We start from the raw sequence: 17,118 nt of genomic DNA, 5'->3' as shown, positions 1-17,118 counted from the left end.
AGTTATCTGGACGAAGTGCTGTCGTAACAACAGGTAATGTGACAAAACTACATACATAAGATGATTAAGATATTAATGCCACTTAGCAGCCGCTTCAGTCAAGTCTCGAGAGTTTGGGTCCAGATAAGTCCGAAAGATCTGCAATTCTACATTCGTAATGAAGGCAATCAACGAAAACCCGGTAACATGGTCTTTAGAATTTAATTGCAAGAACTAAATTTCTACTAGTTCCCATCGTTCTACTATTGTCATTTAAATGATCGGTTCTCTCTCGTCTTACGGCATAAATATACATTTATTTATTAACTATTAACCTTGACAGGAAGCGCTGTCGCGCGAAGGAAATTTAAACGTTAATATATTTTTCCGGTAGCCCAGCGGGATATACTTAGTGAAAGTCGTGAAAGTGGATTTTCGTGTTAAACTAAACGCATAACTACGTACCTTGATTGATCGATAAGAATACTTAGTTAACTACCTGTTATATTATTTTTCTTTAAATAAAACTCTTTGTTGGCTTTATTATTTTATTTTGTCATGTAAATAATAAAATAAATTAAACTTAACACTTTAACTAAATTACTATAATAAATTAACCTATATTTACAATAATAATGCTACGCTGTTTCAAACTTTCTCTTTGAAATCTGAATTCTCGATAAAGAAGCATTTAGTATTATGAGACCATCTTTATTTAGATTTTAATTATATTGCCAAAATAGTCTAAAAACTAGTCGGCAGGCTACTACATAATAGTTGTCATAAAAAAACAATGTTTGCTAATAATTATGAGCAATGAGTAACAAACTTAATAACCAAGTAGTCTGAAGAAAATAGAATTGATCAAACTACAAAGAGATTCGTTCCCAACGGTGTAAAACTATGTTCTTTGAACCCTATTTGAAAATACTGATAGATTATAGGGCTTTATAAGTCTGCCAACAGTGTGAACTAAACCACTACCTAGCCAAATGTGTAACCGGGTTCTGTCTGCGCGTTCAGGTTGAGTTTGTCCGCTCAGCCAAAGATATTAGACACGAAGCTGTTGAAAGAATTAGATAGCGAGGCGAAGATGCCAGGCGGCGGCGGCGGCGCGTGCGGCCGCGTCGGCACCAGCGGCCGGTAGTACGGCCCGCCATCGATGCGCTGCGGAAATAAACACTTGTCAGAAAAAGTTTACGTCATATCCTGGGCTATAACCGTGAAAATCCAAGTTCGCAAATTGTGGGCATCTTTCGCTGTCACTTTAATTACGGCTTCATTGGAGTATAAGAGAAAGATCCCCGCAATTTGGGAATTTCGGTTTTCGCGGTAGGCCCTCTGATTCTTGTCAGCTTAATTACATCGTATGATCGTGAAGCTCCGTCGTTTCCGGAAAACTACTACTGCGGACTGCTAAACGACAACATTTAAATTGACGTTGAAAATGGAGACATCAATAAAGAAATTCAATTGGGAAATACAGCGTCACTCACTTACGAGTAATCTGACAAAAAAACGGAATCATCACAGCCTATATATGTCGTGGGTCATGCAATCTACTTCCACCTAACGAGGTTTGTGTTAATGGTGCGATTCACTGTGTTGAGTGCATGCAAATAATACTATTTCTTAATAGTCTAATCCCACTCACCTGAACTCCTCAAAAGGAAATATTTACAGGTAAAAAAAGCGTTATTATTTTACAACTATGCATTTTAAAATCAACAAAAAGCATCAACAAGTATCTCAAACATTTGATTTGTACTAGGTACCTACTTAAAAGGTAAAACATTGCGGAGTAGATAATTTGGTCGTTAATTAAAATTCTAAACAGGTCCCAGGTCTGATATTAAGTACATTATACACTTTTTCTAAGTATCGTGCTATGTAAGCTATGTATTAGAAGCGTATTTGTGGACCCAGAGATAAATTAGACCACAATTTCCCAACCTTTTGCATCCTACTCGAAAAATGAGTTTTAAGTATAAGTACGTACGTACTTTTAGTTAGAAAGTGCACCATACTGGTTGGAAACTTTTGACTTAGATCCAATGGGATCTAGGTTTCGAAATAACAATTAAAATACTTTTGGTTCCTACCTAAACACGGTCTGTTACCGTCTACCTTCTTGACTAAATAAATGCTTTCTATTTCTAACAGTCGGCCAAGCTTTCCTTGCAGTCGAAATTAATCCCGAGAAGCTACATAAGTTTTTAGAACTGATAAAAGAAAAGCGTCGGTGTATGTACAGTGGTTTAGTTTTCAGGGAATTTCCATGCTCCGTCGGCACCGACAGGGGCTGTAGTAGAAGTAGTAGTGGTAGTGGAGGTGGTGACCCTCCGGCTGGAGCCGCGGCTCGGCTTTCTGGCGGGCAGGCTCGGCACGTACCCCTATAGAACCAACATCCACCACCCGTAGAGATTACAATGCCTCATGCGCATAGTAAAAATATGTACAAATTTAAAGGTCACGTCAGATACGAAATCAGATGGAGGTCACCTATTTACTCTAGAAATACTAGTAGAGAGAGAAAGGATTAGTAAAGGCTAACGTAACATCTGTCCACCTTGTCCACCCACATAATGTGCGGCCTAGGGATAGGTGCTACCTTTTAGTGACTGCCTATTCGTTATGCAGTTCCTATTTTATAAAACTACAAGTTACAATTGCATTATTGTAAACTTCAAAAGCGAAATGTGAAACGCTAAAATATTGCCGGTTTATTTAGGCTTTTAAAACTCTTGTACTTGTAGCTTTATAAACTGATTTATTTGTACCTACATTATTTTAGCGCTGAATTAAATTTTCCTTTGAAGTTGTAGAGGGATAATATTTAGGAATAACATTAAGTTGAATATATGTACAGGTTTCGTGATGTTAGTGGTTTACTTAGTGTTTGCTTACCTTAGCCGAATGTAAAGTGACGTTAAGTAGAGTGGGGTGGCTATCGATAACGATGAATTCTACTTCTTGTGGCAAGTAGCCTTCGGCAGTAACCTGCAATATAAACATGTAAGTATGTAAAACCCTTTTCCTTATTCATAAAAATTAGCAAACATTGTTAAAATTTGTCCCGTTCTATTCTAACAAACAGAAATGTCAAAATAATGGATAAGGAAAAACGATTATGGGGCTTGTTAGACTTGACAAGCGTTTATGAATAAAGCCATTAGTAATTACATACTCTGCTCAACTTAGATGGTGTACTGTTATTGTATAATAGAATGTATAGTAACAGTAGTAGCTGGCATTCGTAAAATGTAATTTCGATTAGTGTCACAAGACGATAGGTGCCGGGAAGCAGGATGCGTCATTACTCGCCGTAGCGCTTGGTGTAGTAGGTGACGGCGCGATTTGACGCTTAGGTACGGACACGGACGCGCTCCGCCGGGTTGTAGTTACTATAGTGTGTGTACCTCGAGGCGGTAGGTGCCGGGCAGCAGGATGCGCCAGAACTCGCCGTAGCGCGTGGTGTGGTAGGCGACGTCGCGTGTCTTGACCCGCACGATGCGCTCCGCCAGGTTGTAGTTACGTTAGTGTGTGTACCTCGAGGCGGTAGGTGCCGGGCAGCAGAATGCGCCAGAACTCGCCGTAGCGTGTGGTGTGGTAGGCGACGTCGCGTGTCTTGACGCGCACGGACGCGCGCTCCACCGGGTTGCCGTTCTCGTCCATCACGAACCCGTGCGCGCCGCGGTGCGCCTCGGCTAGGTACTTGATCATTGACTGCAAAAAATATTTTCATTTCATTTATAAAATGTTAGGATACCTATTGTATAAAAAAATGCACATCCGACTTCATCATCATTGATCAAGATAATAGGTACATAATATGTAATCTAATAGTATGTACATAAATACAGAACCCTTAAAAATATATTGCCTAATAGTGAAAGCACATTCATGATCTTCAGATTTGACATCTTACTGATAAAGTATCGATACCATATTTGTTATCAGCACTCAATCCTTATCACTTAAAGCGCATATGATGATCAGCATTCAATAATTTTTCGACAGTATCGGTCGTATTCTTCAACCACAATGTTGTCTCGCTCAGGTTTATATGTGACTTTAATTACTTTGTTGGCAACTGGAATAAATTGCCAAAGGGTAGCTATAGCTCATTTGGTTGCTAATGAGATATCCGGGAGTATAACGTTTACGGAGACCGATGACGGTCTCCGAGTAACGGGCAGCATCACGGGACTGCCGGCGGGCGAGTACGGCTTTCACATTCACGAGCTGGGTGACGTGACGACATGCCTTACTACTGGAGCACACTTCAACCCTGACGGAGTAAATCACGGTGGGAGAGACCACGACGTGAGACACGTCGGAGACTTCGGGAACGTGCAGTTTGTGGACGCGAACAGAAACGGTGTAGCGACTGTTGATTTCACAGACCATGTGGCTACGCTGCGGGGTCGCAATAACATCCTCGGACGCGCGTTAGTGCTGCACGAAGGGACTGACGATCTAGGATTGGGCGGGCACGAGGACTCGCTGACGACGGGCAACGCCGGCGGGCGCGTGGCCTGCGGCGTCATCGGCATCGTGTCCCCTGGCGAACCTTGGGAGAACTCCGCTGTAACTACTGCGCCCTCGCTGTTATTGATGATTATGGCATTCATGTACTTTTTCATCAAGTTCTAAAGAGTTTAAATCATTTAAACAGACAGATCTTATTGTAGCACGTACGAAATTAACCTTTTAATATATATTTGTGTAACTTAGTTTAAAAAAAATTTAATCCCGGTTTTCTAGGCACCTAGGTACATAAGTCTTACTATATAGGCATTGGGAGATTGACTCGTTGAATTTGAATGCTGTTCAAGTACTATTTATACATATGATCTTTCAGTATATCCATAGTATACATACTCAATACCTACCTACGTGAGAATCCACGTTTATATAGGGCTTACATGTATGCTTCAGTTATATTCGCCAGACATAACACTCTAAGCCAAATCTTGCAATATCTTATCACTAAAACCATTATCAATTTACGTGCATCAAATAATGAGTGGAATTGATAACTTAATCAATAGCACTGTGTTTTAGGTTCGGTTTTTATGTGAATTGTATTATTCTAGATAAGTGCAGGTACTCTAGATAAAAATTAAAAAGAACCTCTTTGTTATCCTGCCAATACTTGGGTAACTCGTGCGCCGGGGGATACTTGCAGCAGGAGATTTCCAATGTGATTTCCATGCACCCGTGCCACAAATAGTTGTAGTCCTGCATTCCACCTTGAAAAGAAAAAGAAATGCTAAAGGAACAGGAAGTACCTAACGACACTACCTATAATGGTGTAATTCATAAACGTGCTCTAAGTCTCAATTAGCAATTAATCGCTTGTCTTATTCTGTTATTTTGATGTATTTGTAATGATAATAATAATACCTACATAAATTGAATAACTTAAGGCTTGTATGTAGAGTTTTATGAATAAAGGGGTTAGTATTTTACAATATTTTTTATTGTCTAATGGCTTCATCGGCTGGAATCTGAACTATTTTCTATTGGAGTATCAATCACGTATAGTCTTCGAAGCCGCAAACCAGAGGCGCCTCAATCCGTAGATCAGAAATGAACAGTCAACGGTAAAAATATGGGTGTACAAATCATTTCAAAAATATGTCCCATAACTCTTATGTCAGTGAATTAAGAACTATGGGACATATTTTTGAGTAAGTTGTCTACACCCATATTTTTACCGTTGACTGAACTAAGAGTCTTATAACATCAGCACGAACCTTGCACATGTGCATGGGCGTTTGCTGACATGGCAATTATCTCGCTAAGGCCATAGTTGATAAACAAATATGCATTAAATCACATTCAAATGCTCTTTTTGCAGCCCTGGTTTGCGGTTTTCAATACAATAGAATAGAGAATAGACGCTCAAAAAGAGTTCACATTCTAGTCCACTACGAATAGAATCGTCAATCAGCTGACTATATACGAATGTCGTTTCATCCTTATTAGCAGTTGCTCGCCAATCTTTCAAGCAAAACTTCACAAATATTTAGAGGTAAGAGGAGGTACACATCTATCCATAGCCATACCTGTAAGGGGGTACCATGCGGCACCGTTAGTGATCCCGTGCTCGAAGCGCGGCGAGCCCGACTTGCAGGAGACTCCTCGCGACATCTTGGCGTGGTTGTTGGAGCACACCAGCGACAAGTGAGGGAACACGTCGTCGTCCGGAGCGATCGCCGGAGAGTGCGCGTAGCTTTGGAACACTGCGTTCAGGGGACATGTTGGATAGAAAACAATTTATCCATACCTGTAAGGGGGTACCATGCGGCACCGTTAGTGATCCCGTGCTCGAAGCGCGGCGAGCCCGACTTGCAGGAGACTCCTCGCGACATCTTGGCGTGGTTGTTGGAGCACACCAGCGACAAGTGACGGAACACGTCGTCGTCCGGAGCGATCGCCGGAGAGTGCGCGTAGCTTTGGAACACTGCGTTCAGGGGACATGTTGGATAGAAAACAATTTATCCATACCTGTAAGGGGGTACCATGCGGCACCGTTAGTGATCCCGTGCTCGAAGCGCGGCGAGCCCGACTTGCAGGAGACACCTCGCGACATCTTGGCGTGGTTGTTGGAGTACACCAGCGACAAGTGGCGGAACACGTCGTCGTCCGGGGCGATCGAGGGGGAGTGCGCGTAGCTTTGGAAAACTGCGTTCAGGGGACATGTTGGACAGAAAACAATATCGTTAATTACGTTCAAGATATTTTTTTGAGTATGTGCGTGCTTACAATAAAAGACACTGTTAGAAGAAGTTACATCACCTGAGCACAGGACTGAAGATCTGCATAGTCCTTAAAATGGGCAGCGTGAAAATAGTAAATAAATTTTATATTAGCTATTTAGTTAGAATTGTGTATAGGTTAATAAGGCTGTACTGCAAACTTTATACCTGCACTACTTTACAGTCTTTACACCTAATCTAAATAGAAGGTTTGATCATGACGCCTTGTAACAACACATTGTGCTTATGAGGTTGATGTGGGTAATCTTATAATATCAGGACATAAACTTTATGTTAGCGCACATCTTTGTGCAGTTGCTATGAGAACATATCGTCGGGTGACAAGCAAAAGTCACTAACTAACATTGAAACTATTGGACAATAAACCGTGTTACAAGTGTAATAAAGTGCATTGTTACTTTAATTTTTTGATAGTACTTAGTGACTTTTGCTTGTCACCCGACGATATAGCTACTGTATTCCGAAGTAGTACTGTCCACGTACGGACCTACCTACGTAACGACAGCGTTAACTTGCATGGTACGTGTACTCGTAGATCCAATATTTGATTCCGCCTCGGCCTGGCCTCTGCTTTGTGGGATGGTGACATGGCTAAATGTCATGTAACCTACTGGCACTAGGCGTGTTGTCGAACGGGTAAGAGGCGACGAGGGCGCCGCCATGCAGCGACCCCGACAGCGTGAACTGGATCTTGGAGATCCATTCCTTGACCGCCTCCGTCTCGGGTTGCGGCTGCTTCGTGTTGGCCTTGAAGTAATCTGGGAAGTTGCGGTTCAGGTCGTACCGACGGGCGTTGTGTCTGTGTTATAAAGAGGTTTATTAAGGAATTTGGAAAGAATAAAATGTGCTAAAGATTTTTTTAAGCCAAATCGGATCACGCGTTGAAACAGGTTTGACAAAAGAATAATTAATTAATTATGTACATACCTATTTACCTACTAATACGTAAAAAATAGACAGGATAATCTAAGAGTATAATGTATAATCATAAAATCATTCCATTCATTGTTACGCAATGAAAACCATTCAATAACGATCATAGTTATCACGATTGTAAAAAGGAAATTAGAGTGATTTAAAAAATATGTAAATGGAAATGAGTGACAAAATGGTGTAACTTAATGTTATGTGACGCAACTTATGCTACACTCAATGCGTTTGCACAATAGTACAATGTTATACATGTTATGTATGGTTGATGTGCGCACAATGTAATAGATCAATATTTTTTCCAGCTAAATTTACCTGCCGTGAATGGTGTCGCATTGTCCCTCTTTAGAGATGGCGAAACCGTCGGGGTTCATGGACGGCATCAGATGGATCCTGGTGTTGTCTAATAACCATTTGATGTAGGGGTCGCTGTCGTAGGAGGTGACCAAGTGCTGCAAGTAAATGGTTAACAACTTTGAGAAAGAAACAAAGTGATGTCACTAACAACAATGGACCATTGATGATCCTTACCGCATCGCAATAAGGTTTACGAATGGTGAGTTAACTGTGCCGAGATGGCAGAATATTTCAAAAAGTTATGTATCGAGTATTTTATACAGAGTGAAATTTTAACCACCATATTCTGTGTTGTGATTTTATGGGTCACTAAACAACTTTTACTATGGGACCAATCAATGCCCAAGGTGCGTAATTTTGCTGTCCAAATAAAAATCAGCGCCATCACATCAGCCGGAATGTATGATACAGCCAATTTTTTTTTCGCAAATTAAGCATTGGTCCTATTATAAGTTTTTCAGTATGACCTATTAAGTCACTAGGCAGAGTATGGCTGCTGGTTAAATTTTCGGTATGTAACTGAAAATCATAATTAGATTCCAAAAAATGTTGCCACTTTTTACTAGCGCGTCTAGTATTTATGTAAATTATTTTTACATAAATACAAGACAGTAAGTCAGTAATCAGCATTACAGTAAGTAAAAGTACTTTTTTAAATAATAGGAGTAAAATTACCAATAAATAAATTATCTTAGCATGTTTCTTTCTAAAAAGGAATTGAGGTAGTATTTTACAAACAAATTATTGCAGTGGCAACATTGTCGTACTTTTTTTGGAATCTAATTACGACCGAATTACGATTTTCAGTTTACGCTATGCATGAACGAAAATTATAACATAAAATAATCAATAGAGTAGAACCACGCAGCTCGTATTCTTGCGTACCTATGCGTAGCGTGTGCGCTGTGTGCTTCATTTATAAAAAGTATTGGTGCTGGTTTGATTGCTCTCGTGTATAAATACATGATGTATAGTAGGTAAGTTGATACCTGAATGAGGTGTAGTAGCAGTTCCCGACCGACGGCTTCGTTGCCGTGGATGTTAGCGACGTACTTGACGTCGGGCTTGCCAAGCATGTGCTCGTACGGTGACGCTGATACCACCATCACCCATAGATCGCGCCCTGGGAAACCAAGCTTATTAGTGGATAGAAATTATAAGAAGCTGATTTTCATACCTAAAACTTATCAGCTTATCATGCACATTACGTACAGTCGATGTCAAAGATATGTTTACACTTTTGCACCTTACTCCTTTGTAGCCTTCTTATACCCATAACACAGACCATCTCAGGCATCATGAAACTGATAAGAAATAGGTACAAATAAATAAATATTTTGCCTGAGAAAGAAATTGCGTGTTTGGCCCCCTTAGAAATTGATATTGATAATATTGATATACCTACTCTACTCGTAGGTACATAGGTAAGTACCTAATGATCAGTTTACACGGATTTCATATATGCATTAGTGACTAACGACTCCTAAAATGTGTTTTTCTAATTTTCCATCATAAACCTTTTCTCATCATTAAGTTCGTGCGAAAGTTGCTAAACACATGTTATCGAAGCGCAGATCAAAGAACCTTTTGTGTAAATAAATACGTGGTAAATACTTAAAAGGTAACTAATGGCGACGGCCTAGATCCTACAAGTAAAAGTAGAGATACCTAAACGTCTAGCCTAGTTTATACCTACTCGCATATAGGTAAAATTAACTTTTGAACTTCATAAAAATTTCAGATGGAAACAACCGCTGTTAGTAATTAAAAAAATATTTCGGCAAGACGTTTGGAAGGTAAGCTAAATATTAAGATTTATTATCATTTTGGTAGTGTTTTGTTTACTCTTACGTAATTTTATCTAGTACCTAATTACCTAACTAATTAGTTCAATGGTTTATAACATCCATGTCACGTCACGTGCTTTCAGGTAGCAAGACTCATAGGTCGTATGAAATTATGTTTCTAGATATTTTTTTCTGTGATTTATATACCTACACAGGTAGAACCTCCTAAAGCGTGAAACCCTCTATTTAGTTTTCATTAGTAACATGAATAGTACAGTAACTAAGTGACAATTCTTAACTATGCTTAATCTTGATTTAACTTAGGCAAGCTCGCTTAACTAACTGTGCCAAGGAATCTGCAGCTAATTACTATTCCATCTCTGCAGATTGTGCAGTGTTTCGAAATCGATAGGTTCTCGGCTGATTGCCAAGCTGTAAAATATTCCGTTATTTTATAATATACTAGCGATCCGCCCGGCTTTGCGCGGGTTAACATATTATACACCTAAACCTTTCTCATGAATCACTCTATTGATAGGCGAAAACCGCGTGAAAATCCGTTCAGTAGTTTTTGAGTTTATCGCGAACAAACATACAAACACACAAACAGACAGACGCGGCGGGGGACTTTGTTTTATAAGGTGTAATGATTATTTAGTAGGATGTTATGAAATCAACTAATAGGAGTACCCTTCTAAGCTGTTCAGATCATTATGGACACCTCACACGATTAGCTACTCCTGCTGCTGACTGTCTATGCTAACAAAATCGCTGCCAACTTAGCTTGGTCTGACTCTATCATAGTAATTTGTTGATACTTCACATATTCATAGAGACCAATATAAGTCTGCAACGATGTTAATAGCACACACAGTGCAAGTGTTATTTAAAACGTAAAACTTCTATAACGTATAAATAACGCTTGCACTGGGCGTGCTATCAAAATCGTTGCAGACTTGACTTGGTTTAACTTAACTCTACTTATCTCAAAAAACTGTTGTTGCCAAAAGTTAACAAAAGCAATAACTTTCGTATTCCTACGTATTTTTGAAGTTATAAACAGTTGTCGTCCAACTGCTTTTTGTTACTTATTCGAATTAAAATTCTTGCAGCCAAGAGAAATGGAAATCTCACCGTTTTGCTCTAAAGAGTTGCGCCAACAGGTGCCAGTTACCTTGTACGGACTTGCCGATGGAGTAGAGGGCAGTGAGGGCGGGGTAGCGCGCCGACAACGCGCGCAGGTAGCGCGTGAGCTGCTCGTGGTCGTGGTACCGGAACTCCAGGTCAGTGCCTCCGTCGCCTCCACCTACCTTGTACGGACTTGCCGATGGAGTAGAGAGCAGTGAGGGCGGGGTAGCGCGCCGACAACGCGCGCAGGTAGCGCGTGAGCTGCTCGTGGTCGTGGTACCGGAACACCAGGTCAGTGCCTCCGTCGCCTCCACCTACCTTGTACGGACTTGCCGATGGAGTAGAGAGCCGTGAGGGCGGGGTAGCGCGCCGACACCGCGCGCAGGTAGCGCGTGAGCTGCTCGTGGTCGTGGTACCGGAACACCAGGTCAGTGCCTCCGTCGCCTCCACCTACCTTGTACGGACTTGCCGATGGAGTAGAGAGCCGTGAGGGCGGGGTAGCGCGCCGACACCGCGCGCAGGTAACGCGTGAGCTGCTCGTGGTCGTGGTACCGGAACTCCAGGTCAGTGCCTCCGTCGCGCGCCTCCACCTCGCCTAGGACCGTCGGCGAGACCTCTTCCGCTAAATAGGTACAACAAGTGTAAATATTTATGTAGAGTAGACAAATTAATGTATCCAACTAGTCTTTGATCGTTGTATTTTGGCAAAGAGCATGACAGCTGCAGGGCCTGTGTCGTAGTCTTAATGAACATTTTATTGAACTTAATTAGGTATTAGATATCTATTTTGTTTGCAGAAAAAAATGTTATTAGCCATTAAAGATCAATCTTCTATCAATAATGTGCTAACTACTTAAACTAAGACAAAAAATAATATAAGACAGAAAAAGTTTTTTTATTTTTTTAGCTTAGCTAATGAATTCTTGCAATACTTATGTTTTTTTTACTGATTAAGATTTAGAATTTTGAAGATATTGACATCCAAACCCTCAGTGAACAATTTCAATGTAGTTTTCTAACTTACATGGTGTGAATCCAGGGTCAGGAGCAGACTGCGAGGCCGCGGTTGCCACGAAGGCAACCAGCAGAAGGGAACGTAGCATGTTGCGGCCTCTCCCGTCGCTCGTCTGCTACTGCACAAGTGAGTAAAAACAGTCTTAGTATACGAGTCTTAGTCAGAAATCTTAGCGAGTTTATATGTGATTTTCCTTATACAATATATCTTGTTGTGTAGGTACATGTGTATATTCATTAGGTCAATTTAGGTACCTAAACATTGCAGCAAGGGTCTCGAACGTTGAATATCAATATGTACATGCTATTTTATATAGTCGAATGCCGTTCAACCCGGGGACACAAACATTTTTACTAATGTATAGTTTTGTTGTTGATACGAAAGTCCCATTAAGTTTCACTACTTATTCATATTCATAATAAGTAATTTGAATATCCACCGAGTTGTCACACTTGTCACGACGGCGTCGCGTCACAACAATTCATCTACGTCTTTTTCACGAACCGCTCTATCTCTAGTGTATATTTTTTGTCTCTAGTATAACTTGATCCGTAACAACTTTATATTATTATATTGCACTTTTACTGGTTGGTCTGAGGCGCGGTCGTCAATCGTCGTGAATAACCTCCATTGAGCTTACTCACGGCCACGGTCGGTTGGGCGTTAGGCTTTCTTTTTAATGTTATATAAATACGTATAACGCCGCTAGGCCGGCGCTCCAGTTGCTTATGCCTTGCCCAGGCGCAACCGGTCGCGCGTTGAAGGTCAATGGGTCAGTGGACCGGCCGCACCGCCCTGCGTGACTCCATAACAAAACCCACTGTCAAAATAATAGGCACTTAGCAGTTTGACAGTAATGTAGTAGGCAATTAGACAGTAATAATTGCTCATTTATGCTGTACCAAATAAAATTTGGAAACCATTAACTTTTGAAGTGACTGGGTACATAGGTATATGTATATACTTAAGTAGGTAGTCCAAGTGTCTGGTCTTTTGGAAGAGGTAACTATCTAACTATGTCACTTGTCTCACTAAACTGAAGTTGACCAAATTCGTGATAATATATAAAGCGTGATAAAGCCATAAGTTGCCACTGAAATTATACAATGGCAATTATACAATTAACTATACGAGTATCTACATATCTCCAATCTATATTTCCATGGATTGAGGACTAATGGCATTATATTGCAATACGAATACGAACTTTCATACGAGAAGTATCTATAAGTAGTCGTCATTATAGTGTATTCGCATGGACTTTATAAGCATGGGCTTTATAAATACTTAAATGAGGAAATTCAGAGGAAAATATAAGAGTATCAAAAAAAAAAAGGGCGTTGTGCGCCCTTTGAACAAGCTCAGCCAGTTATAATGAAAGCATCCTTGTCAGTATAGCGTCATTGGGTGGATCAGAATTTATAAATAACAGAAGTTTTGTTTAGTAATTAGCTACTGTGTTGTCTTACGATACTGCTGACATTTGAAATAGCGCAACTTCCTTGGAGCGTGTAGTGAAATGTTTGTCCAGACACCTCGTGCGTACATTCCATTTGTAAATTATAACTGAAGAAGTAGACAGAGAAAAATAGGTATGTGGTTTTCGTTTCGTCACTGGGTACCTACTCTATAGTCGACGGAATATACCAAGTAATTTAAAAAAAACTATTATTTGGTACCTACAAAGTCGTGTTACTGTGACTTTTGACCAGACCGCTCGAGGGTAGACGAAGGTGAGAAAAAGCCAGGTTTTCATACGTCTACTTGCGTACTGGCTATTCCTGGCACTTTACTTAATTCCGTTTGATAATGAATACTAAAGAACAGACTTAGAAATATCTGGTTTTCGTCAACTTTCCTTCCGTCCGCAATGGCATGTTGACCTTATTAGTGCCGCCCCGATGGCGTTTGCAACTTTCATTTTCAAATGAACGAAATAGTCTCTGAGTTTTAATTAACCGGCTGACTGACGTGATTTTTTACGATACTAGCAACTAAATTATTAATGTACTTATCGGATTGAGTTGTCCGACGTGTGCAGCGTATTAGTTTCTCTGATAATAATTAAATTTCTAAAACGTACGCTAGAAACAGCATTTTATTCGACGTCCGGAGTAAGCTACTCTCGGCGTATTTAACACAAGCTAACCCAAAACAAAATTATTAAAAAAATGCTGTTTACTTTATGAATAACAAAGAATACAAAACTATTGTTCGCCATCTATAAATAAATATTATAAGGTCTAACAAAGACTTAACTAAAACCATAAACCCCATAATAAATCGGGGTTACAGTAACAGTTAGGAAGAGAAAAGAAAATTGTAGAGGTAGAGTAGGGTTCTTCAATTATTAGATAGCTAAATCATGTAAGCGAGATTCTTCACTCTTTCGTGACAGCTCCCGAATCCCGATGTCACAAACCTTGTGATGTCACTGCCATATCACGGAATTTACTAATACAATTATCGTTAGGTATATTATTCGACGAATTAAATATTGGCAATATGAGTATGCTGGTGTCGTTCCCACTTTTCAAAAAAGAGGTCATGTAGCATAGCAAGCAGTTGACGATAGAAGTCGAATTAGCTTCCTCCCTGTATTTGTGCGGATCTGCAAGCCTATTATGGATCGCTTTATCCACATTTATCCACGTGATAAAACAACTGTCACTTTTTAACTCTGCGGGATAGAAAGAGACGGACACCGTTTTATCACGCTGTCACGTAGACAAATACGACCATCATATCCGTACTGGGGCAGATAGGTACTATAGGTAGCTTATCAAGATGTTCTCACGTAGAGAATCGTGCAGTAAAGTACATGTCATTAGGTATTCCCATTGAATCGTTTAATTTGCAACAGTTGCATCGCACGTACTCATTCAAAAACAATGCAGTACGCTTTACGTTCCGTGAAAGTTGAAAATGTGTGGTTTGAATAAAGTAGGGTAAGTAGGCGCGTAGCCGCGTATTGCCTATTGATAATAAGTCACAGGGACGTTAGATACTAAACAATATACATAACTTAAAATTCCATGAACTTGTATAACATAAAGATAATATCTGGATGGACTGCAATGCAAATAAAATTAAACAAAACTAAAATTAGGGAAACAACTCATTGATTGGGGTGTAGGTATTTTATTTTTCACATTTGGTCATATATAGTTCTGGTCTAATCAAAATAGGCATTAGATACTACTTTATTCATGATTATTTCAAAACTTTAAATATTTATTTAACCTTAGGTTTGGCATAAAGTTTCCTTATACTCAAAATTGTAACTTGGATCTAAACAAACTCCTTAACTAAAACATACCTGAAACCGGAAAGTTCTTGCGCTAAATAATAGTTAAACTTTGTGATGTCATTTATAATTGTCACCTTTGGCACAACAATTTGATATCGCGGAGATATTATCGTAAGGGAAACGGCGGGGTAGAGTCCTCGCGTGCGGGCGGACTCTACTCGACTGGTACCTCGCGACGACTGAGCGAGCCTCAGCCTCAGTTCATCTGCGTCATACTGCCCGCCATACAACCGGAAAGTGCTTTCTCCCAACCCGCACGTATTCGGAAAACTATGCTTTATCTCCACACAGTAAGGTTCCATTCGAATTAGCTCCAAACTCTATAATTTTATACATATTCGATTTTCTATTCTATGCTGATAGCTTTTAGGTTCAGTTTTGTTTATGGGACCCGGAAGGTCCCAGTCGTGACGTAGGACTGCTCCCGCCTATCACAGATTTTCTCACTTTTCCCGCGTATAGAGTTTCTTCGTCAACTACCCGATATTTAATATCTCTCATCTATCAAGCATAAGTAGTGAAAACTGTGAAGTGAAACCTAGTAATAATATTGAATAACTAAATGTAAGGTTGAGAGGTATGAGGAACGTAACTGAATAAGTAGGAAGGTAAACTAATAAACAAAATATACACTGATAATAACCCGACAGATTTTTAAGGTGTATTTTTGACTGCATTTAGAGACTAAAATGTCACACAATTTAAAGTTTTCTATAATCGTTCTTATTTTAGAGATAATGACAATTCTGAAAAAAACTGAATGAAAAACGCCCAACTAAAAACTATATGTGACTTAGTAGGTAGACATAAAGTTTTAAAGGAAACTGGCAAAATATATCTGTAAATAAAAAAAAAACTTTACTTATTTTTTGCAAGGATATTTTTTCGCCATGATCTAAAAATAAATAACGTGTCATGTGCTGAATTGAATCGGCCCGATTCCAACTTTAAGATACGTCAGTTAATAGATCTAGAAAAGATATGGATTAGATATGTCAGTGTCAAACAAGTGTCAAAATTGACGTTTCTTCAAACAAATACGTCACTTTTACACTTGTTTGACATTGACATATCTAATCCATATCGTTTCAATATCTAGTATTTGACGTATCTCATTGTTCGAATACGGCTGAATGTCACCACGCCGCGTGCGTTGACAGTGCAAATGCAGTGCATAATTGGGTACTTCAGACTGCGTAGCCAACTTGCTATTCGTTTACGATTCGTAGCGAGCGAAACGCAACCGTCACTGTCGTACTAATATGGAAGAGTGATAGAGAGAGTGTGGTTATCGTAGCGCAAACAATTGTCACCTTGGCTAGGCACCCAGGGCCGCTATTCCACGTGTCGATAACTCGTGATATCATGAATGGTTTAGTATTTCTGGTGTACTCAAATCTTTACGATACTAAAATTGCTCGTCGATAACAATTAGAGAAGAACAACATTAAAACATTATAAAGTATAAAAAGTCATTAAAATTAAAACATTAGCCGTATATATATGATAGTCAAAAATATTAAACTTTATATCTAAATACGTGGGACATACAGTCAGACCGTAAAAAGTCTGCAGCGATTTTGATAGCCCACGCAGTACAAGTGTCATTTTAAACGTCAAACTTCTATGAAATTATGACGTATACATAACACTTACACTGCGTGGGCCATCAAATCCGCTGAGACTTTGTTTGGTGCAACTATACCAATTACTAAAATATATAGATACTTATTCGGTTATAAATTTTTCCTAACTGAGGAAGATTCGAATCTGCTGTTAGGGATCGACAATCTATAAATAGCCGTCTTGATTTCCCAGGGGCAT

At 39.7% G+C, this 17,118-nt stretch overlaps 3 protein-coding genes across 4 annotated transcripts; 1 reads left to right on the top strand and 2 right to left on the bottom strand.

Annotated features, from left to right (window-relative positions):
* Window positions 1-509: 509 nt before the first annotated feature.
* Window positions 510-9,177, bottom strand: LOC134670135 (carboxypeptidase M-like). Its single transcript, XM_063527822.1, has 9 exons — window positions 9,044-9,177; window positions 8,013-8,149; window positions 7,379-7,566; window positions 6,787-6,816; window positions 6,496-6,672; window positions 5,116-5,234; window positions 3,529-3,705; window positions 2,887-2,979; window positions 510-1,146 (listed from the first exon to the last, which is right to left on the bottom strand). The coding sequence occupies exons 1-9, from the start codon at window positions 9,158-9,160 to the stop codon at window positions 1,018-1,020; spliced, it is 1,167 nt and encodes a 388-aa protein (XP_063383892.1). The 5' UTR covers window positions 9,161-9,177; the 3' UTR covers window positions 510-1,017.
* Window positions 3,827-5,071, top strand: LOC134670133 (uncharacterized). Its single transcript, XM_063527819.1, has one exon. It carries the CDS (start codon window positions 4,024-4,026, stop codon window positions 4,633-4,635), a length of 612 nt encoding a protein of 203 aa, XP_063383889.1. The 5' UTR covers window positions 3,827-4,023; the 3' UTR covers window positions 4,636-5,071.
* Window positions 9,178-11,289: 2,112 nt separating the features above from the next.
* Window positions 11,290-15,757, bottom strand: LOC134670134 (carboxypeptidase D-like). 2 transcript variants are annotated; one of them, XM_063527821.1, is made up of 3 exons: window positions 15,304-15,757; window positions 11,994-12,099; window positions 11,290-11,591 (listed from the first exon to the last, which is right to left on the bottom strand). In XM_063527821.1, the coding sequence occupies exons 2-3, from the start codon at window positions 12,070-12,072 to the stop codon at window positions 11,398-11,400; spliced, it is 273 nt and encodes a 90-aa protein (XP_063383891.1). In that variant the 5' UTR covers window positions 12,073-12,099; window positions 15,304-15,757; the 3' UTR covers window positions 11,290-11,397. The 2 variants fall into 2 exon arrangements, with proteins under 2 accessions (XP_063383891.1, XP_063383890.1); XM_063527820.1 differs by having other exon boundaries at window positions 11,994-12,102; window positions 15,304-15,600.
* Between the last annotated feature and the right edge of the window lie 1,361 nt (window positions 15,758-17,118).

The sequence above is a fragment of the Cydia fagiglandana genome, chromosome 13, assembly GCF_963556715.1.
Source record: "Cydia fagiglandana chromosome 13, ilCydFagi1.1, whole genome shotgun sequence".
Lineage (NCBI taxonomy): Eukaryota > Metazoa > Arthropoda > Insecta > Lepidoptera > Tortricidae > Cydia > Cydia fagiglandana.
Note: the sequence above shows the minus strand (reverse complement) of the source record. Positions and strands in the feature narration are given on the sequence as shown.